At 42.6% G+C, this 6,581-nt stretch overlaps 1 protein-coding gene across 2 annotated transcripts in view; it reads right to left on the bottom strand.

The window, feature by feature from the left end:
* Window positions 1–5,167: 5,167 nt before the first annotated feature.
* LOC141803373 (ankyrin repeat and MYND domain-containing protein 2-like) overlaps window positions 5,168–6,581 on the bottom strand; it is a 5,055-nt gene continuing 3,641 nt past the window's right edge. The window contains exons 7-10 of one of the 2 annotated variants that reach the window (XM_074687353.1): window positions 6,573–6,581; window positions 6,336–6,464; window positions 5,770–5,893; window positions 5,168–5,411 (exon numbers count right to left, since the gene is read on the bottom strand). The exon at window positions 6,573–6,581 is cut by the window's right edge and continues 127 nt beyond it. In XM_074687353.1, coding sequence (XP_074543454.1) covers window positions 5,260–5,411; window positions 5,770–5,893; window positions 6,336–6,464; window positions 6,573–6,581 — 414 coding nt within the window. In that variant the 3' untranslated portion in view covers window positions 5,168–5,259. The remainder of the gene's footprint in view (window positions 5,412–5,769; window positions 5,894–6,335; window positions 6,465–6,572) is intronic. The other variant, XM_074687354.1, reaches the window with a different exon arrangement.

Below are 6,581 nucleotides of genomic sequence, written 5' to 3'. Positions count from 1 at the left end.
CGCGCTGGTCGTGCCAGTTGCGTTCTGTGAATGCCACGTTAGACAATCTCCCTGCAGTGCTTCAGTGCCTATCCAGCATCAACAACCCTATGGCAGTGAGGCGCCATGTCAAACTTGCTAGGTTCTCCACAGTGTATCTGTTGATGATGTTCAAGACTTTTTTGTCTGTGACTGAAAACCTACACAAATATCTACAAACAGTAGAACACACACAAATATTGACTAAACAGTAGACCTGGCCAAAGCTGAGGAGTACAAATGTGCTGTGTGCGCACAGATGAGAAGGCTGCTGAGCTTTGTGACAGAGCAAAGACCTACTGTGCAGCCAGCTAGATCCCAGAGTCATGTGCTGTTACCAGACAAAGGCAGAAGAAGAAACGCATGGAGGACTATGTAGTGGACTCTAGTTGTGGGGCAGTGAGTGACCTAGGTGATGCAGAGAAATTGAAAGCAAACTTGTATCTACCTTGCCTTGACAGGATGATTGCTGAGATAAGTCAGCGTTTTTCATCTCTCAACAGCCAAGTTTGAAAAGGTGTTCAGGCCTGTAATTCAGGATCTGACAACTTCCTCTGTGAGGAGGACCTCAGAGGTCTGGCAGATCATTACAATGTTGATCTAAAACCTGAAGAGGTGTTAGTGGCCAAAAACTATCTGGCCAGAAAGCGGGAGAGCCTTCCAATCACTGACATGCATTGTGTTTTCAGCTTGCTGGATCAAGTCATGTTCCCAACCTTGACACAGGTCATTCAGATCTCTCTGACCATCCCAGTGTCCAGCTGAACTTGGGAACGGACTGGTTTTATCATTTGAGAAATATCTCTAAAGTAAGGAGGTTGCTGCTGAAATTGGATCTCGAAACCATCATCCATGCATTCATCTGGAGTCGCATTGATTATTGCAACTCTGTGTTCACTTGTTTAAATAAAACAACTCTAAACAGACCTCAGGTTGTGCAGAACTCTGCTGCCAGACTTCTGACAGGTGCAGCTAGAACAGCCCACATCACCCCTGTTTTGTCAGTGCTTCATTGGCTTCCAGTCAAATTTCATGTTGACTTTGAAATTTTGGTCCTGACTTTCCATGTGTTGCATGGTCAAGCTCCTCAATACATTGCTGACTTGTTGTGTCCGTATTCTTCAGGACGCTCCCTGCGGTCTTCAGGCCAGAACCTCCTGAAGGTCCCTAAAACTCGTTTCAAAACTCGTGGTGACCTGTCCTTCCAGGCCGTAGCTCCCAGACTCCGGAATGAGCTGCCTCTGTCCCTTCGTGTTGTTGACTCTGTGGACTCTTTTAAAAGGCACTTGAAAACATTATTATTTAGGATAGCTTTTGGATGATGTTTGTTTTTGGTTTTGGTATTTTATTTTTTAGTCCCTTTAAGTTTGTTTTATTGCACCTATCTATGTACAGCACTTTGTGATTTTTGTCTATGAAAAGCGCTCCACAAATAAATTTTACTTACTTACTTGCTGCGTTCAGTGTGCTGAGACGGCTCCACATTTGCCTGATAATCACATTGGGGCAGGATAGGCTTCACCATCTTGCCATCGTGTCAGTGGAGAGTGAGGAACTCTCCAAGTTAAGCCACAGCCAAGTGATTGACCACTTTGCAAAAATGAAAACAAGATGTTACAGTTTACTTCCCAGAAAATGATTCCCTGAAGAGACGCACAACAGTTGTTCGTTTATTCCTCGACCATGGAAATAAAAGAACCCAGAGATGTAGGGGTGCTTCATTTTATTTTATTTTATCACTTTTGTAAATGTTCAATTTGCAGATGTTTACTGCAATATATATTTCAAAAAGATTAATTGCTCTTCCTTTTAGCTTTTATCAGTAATGGTTTAGAAGTCTAGAGTAAAGTGCACAAGTAGGCCAAATGCATCACCGCAGTACATTTCAGGTGGTTACTCAAAGATCTAGACAACAACATAGCCTGATATGATTGAATAGTTTAAAGACCTATCCATGGTTTTTTCTTGCGCACTTTGCACGCTCTCATCAATTCTTTGTGCCCCAGTACAGTATCAGGTCTCATCACACCCCTGGCTCATGCTGCTCTTTCATAGCGTTGTATTTTACAGATTAGTGGAAGAAGAGTGAAAGGTTAGAATCATTTGCTTGTGTCATATCTAATTCAAGGATCTAATTCAAGGATCTAAATATGAATCTAAGAACATCAGTTTTTCTGTCTTAAAATGTTTGTGCTGATATACTGTAATAATTCTCCTCCATTGAGGGATTTCCCTCGCTGCACCGCGCTGCCCACTGACATGAAACTTGTGTGCATGAACTCAGACCTGGAGTGGGATTTGAGCAAACCCAATGCCCACGTTCAGATTTATGAATGCCGATCTGTGCGTGGAAAGGAGCGTACACCCATTTTTCAGGCATACCCACGTTTGATAAATGAGTGCTTTTCTAGTTCATATTTTGCTTAAAGTCCTTGAAAGTTCCTTTGGAGATTTATTGTCGTTTGTTTTTAAATTTAGATTTTTATTCCAAATGAACATAGCTATAGAGGAACAGGGAGATTGTTTGCGGTTGGACGATGACCTTCTTGCAGTGACCATGTTTCTCCATATCCCTAAACCCAGGGGGCAGTGACCCACTGCTTGTAGTGGCTCCTTCTGGCTTTGAAAATAAAACCATGAAAATGAAGAATGTTCATTTCTTGGTTTAAATTATAATTGTTCTATTTATGTTTATATTGTTTATTTGGTTTCACAGTCATCTTGGAGTCTGAGGTGATGCTTCAACCTCAAAAAAATAAATAAAAATAAATAAATTTTGACCTCTTGACCTCACAGCAGCTTTTGATACTGTTGACCATGCAGTCCTTGTATCTCTCCTAGAGCAGCATGTAGGCATCCACGGGACCGCTCTTCAATGGTTTAGGTCCTACCTGTCAAATAGAAGCTTCTCGGTAATGATTGGCGACCTCTGCTCATTGGAGCATCACCTCATCGTGAGGTGCCACAGGGATCTATTCTTGACAATGTTCTCTTTTCCCTATATTTGCTTCCATTGGGGTCAGTCATCGCAAAGCACACTGTAGATCGTTTCACCTTTATGCAGACGATCTACAGTTATATTTGCCTCTGAACTCAAAGGATGGCTCTGCACTCGACAAATTGCAGAGCTGCATCAGTGACATCAAGCAGTGCCTGGCATGTAACTTCCTGCACCTGAACAACAGCAAAACTGAATGTGTCCTGTTTAGCCCTCCTCTGCCGGATGCAGCCATGATGAATCTCGGCTCTCTGTCTCCGCTTTTTAAATCATAGGTAAAAAACCTGGGGGTAACGTTTGACTGCCACCTAAAGTTTGATAAACAGATAACCTCTGTGGTGAAAACAAGCTTTTTTTTTTAGCTGCGTCTCTTGGCCAAAGTAAAGCCCTTTCTCAGTTGGCAGGCTCTTGAAAAGGCCATTCATGCTTTTATAAGTTCCCAGCTTGACTACTGTAATGCCCTTTATGTCAGCCTCAGCCAGTCTTCCCTCTCTCACCTCCAGCTCATCCAAAACGCTGCTGCAGGATTTCTTACTGGCACGCCAATGACAGGTCAGCACAGGGGGTGAGCACATCACCATCATCATGCTGTCGTCTCTCCACTGGCTTCCAGTTGTTTTAGGATTGATTTTAAACTTTTGTTGTTTGTTTTTACGGCCTGGCTCCTCTCTGTTTGTCAGAGATTTTAACTTTACGCAGCTATACGAGGGCCCTGTGTTCTTCTGGCCAGTTCCTCTTGGACATTCCAAGGCCCAGATTTGGGGGGACCATTCTTTTTCTATCACTTCACCTTCATTGTGGAATAGGTTGCCCCCAGACATCCGCACCACCACAGACTTTGGTCTTTTTAAATATAAACTGAAAACCCACTTTTTTAGAATGGCTTTTATCCTGACTAAGGCTTTTAGGTATTGTGCTCATATTGGTTTTAAACTTGTTTTATCTCTTCCAAATGGCTTTTATGCACCCTTATGCACACCTTAATTTGCATTTTTATGTATCTGTCCTTTTTATGTATCGTTCCTACAATATTGTTTTGTGTTGCTTTTATCTATAGTCTCAACGTCTCTATTTCCTGCGGCAACTCAAGAAATTCAGGGTCAGCCAAGCAGCCATGACCCACTTCTATAGAGCTACCATTGAAAGTCTGCTTACCTTTTCCATGCCTGTCTGCTTTGGTCACACAACCTCTTAAGACAAAACCAGGCAGGAAAGAGTAGTACGCCGTGCATTCAAAATCATTGGATGTAGTCTCCCCACAATTGAATCACTCCATTCCATAAGAATAATCAGAAAGGCTAAAAAAAATCATAGCAGACACCTCTCACCCCGCACACCACCTCTTTAACCTCCTTCCCTCCGTAGGGAGATATAGAAGTATTAAGTGCTCAACATCCCGTTTCAGAGATAGCACCTACCTTGTAGCTATTAGACACCTGAACATGCCCGGTTAGGCATAGTTTTGGAACATAGATGCCATGTACCAACACGCACTTTGCACCTTAACTGTATGCACTTTTTGCTGCTGGTCCTTGTTACTGTTGATTGTTGCACTGCGATCCCTGTCTTTTTGTGGAATGTCTGTTACTGTTTGTTCATGTTGAGCTGGAACAAAGACAAATTCCTATAAACTTGTTTGACAAGGCAATAAATTATTGAATCTTGAATCTAGTGTTCTTATTTACCCTGTGACACTACTGTAAAGCACGTTGGGGGCCTTTTGGGTTCTGGAAAGAACTCTATAAATAAACATTGATTGGTTGATAATTTCCTGGAAATTTCATCAAGATCTGTTCCTTTCTTTTTAAGTTATGTTCACAGAAAGACAGACAAACAAACTCTACCAAAAACATAACCTCTTTGGAAGAAGTAATTAATGAGTCAGCAGCCATCAAAGTGTTAAGTAACCAATCAATCAGCCTCAATAAAGTGTACTTTAATCATTTCAATTTATCATCTTATTCATCAGTCGATCAGTTGTTAACACAGTACCAATAAATAACTTCAAAAAAGTTCAACAATCAAAAAAATGCAGTTAATCACTCTCTACGTATAGGTTTTAGCTATCTCTGCTTGATGGCACACTGATCATATTAAACTTTACCTTAAACCTGACCATTCAACACAGAGGTCACCTGTCACACGCCTGAAGTGTGTGTGTGTGTGTGTGTGTGTGTGTGTGTGTGTGTGTGTGTGTGTGTGTGTGTGTGTGTGCGTGTGTGTGTGTGTGTGTAAGAAAGTCCTCAGTCTCTGCAGGATGGTCCTGGAGTCGAGGTGGACGGACAGGAAAGAAGCTCTGCAGGACAGCCTCCTGCTGCAGCCACCTTCTCCTCTGCTCGGAGACACAGCTCCTGGAGAAAGCTAGCTGTCTCCATCATCAGGTCGCTCTCATCATCTGTTTGTGAAAAATAAACTAACTTAGCATGAAGGCTAACAGCAGAAAGCTAGCTGTCTCAATCAACAGGTCGCTCTTATCATCTGTTTGAGATAAGAAACTAGCCTAGCATAAAGGCTAACAGCAGAAAGCTAGCTGTCTTCATCATCAGGCTGCTCATATTATCTGTTTGAGACAAGAAACCAGCTTAGCATGAAGGCTAACAGCAGAAAACTAGCTGTCTCCATTATCAGGTTGCTCTCACCATGATGTTGACATTTGAAACTAGCTTAGCATCTCCATCATCAGGTTGCTCTAATCATCTTGTCGTCTTTATTTTAGAAATTAGCCTAGCTGACCTCACAGGGTGGACCTTCACCTTTCAGCTGTTTGAGTCTGGGTGTGTCCTCTTCCAGGTCAGCATCATGTTCCTGCAAAGAGCCACAAGTCCTCTTATGGGTGAACCAGTGAAGCCTCTGACATGCCAGACTGCAGTACAACACCTGAGAAGAGAGAGATGGGCTCATCTGAGACTAATCAACTCCTTTAATGTGCACTGTTTACATGACTATTGATTAACACACGTGTGATGAGATTGAAAATGAACTTCAGTTTCTCATCTCTTCTGTTCTTGTACACTCCTCTCATTTACTCTAGCCCCTCTCCTTCCCCCCTGCCCTTCTCTGAGTGTTACCATGAGGTGGTACATAAAGGAGGATGTCCGATGTTTTTCTTCAACAACAAACCAAATTACTGAAGCTTCAGTTTATGCAGAAGAACAAATCAGGCTCTGTGGAAACACCAGAGAATGTAAAAACAACGAAATAAACAGAGGGAGAAGGACCTGTCTAACCTGCTTTTTGTAGAGAGGCTTCAGGGAACATCTGTTGTGAATTTATTGATTAATGAAGATTAGTTCAAACTTAGAGTAAACCTTTGACTCACAGATTTGCAGAGGGAGCACCTTTTGTCAGCCCCCCTGTCTCCACACGTGGCGCAGTAATCAGCGTCTGCCAAGGCCATCTGACCCGTCAGAGCCTGATTCAGCACGGAGAACGCTGTGGGGTCACTGCCCTAGGAACCAATCCACATCAGAGGTCCATATCGGGGGTCAAACAGACGGTTATCATAAACATGCTGAGAGTTAGTACAACAACAACCATTCTGCTCAGCTACACTTACGATTTCTAC

The sequence above is a fragment of the Halichoeres trimaculatus genome, unplaced genomic scaffold (genome assembly GCF_033239565.1).
Source record: "Halichoeres trimaculatus isolate MK-OKI-2021-1 unplaced genomic scaffold, fHalTri1.1 fHalTri1_scaffold_14, whole genome shotgun sequence".
NCBI classification, from domain to species: domain Eukaryota; kingdom Metazoa; phylum Chordata; class Actinopteri; order Labriformes; family Labridae; genus Halichoeres; species Halichoeres trimaculatus.
The sequence above is the reverse complement of the archived record's forward strand: the minus strand, read 5'-3'. Positions and strand labels throughout refer to the sequence as shown.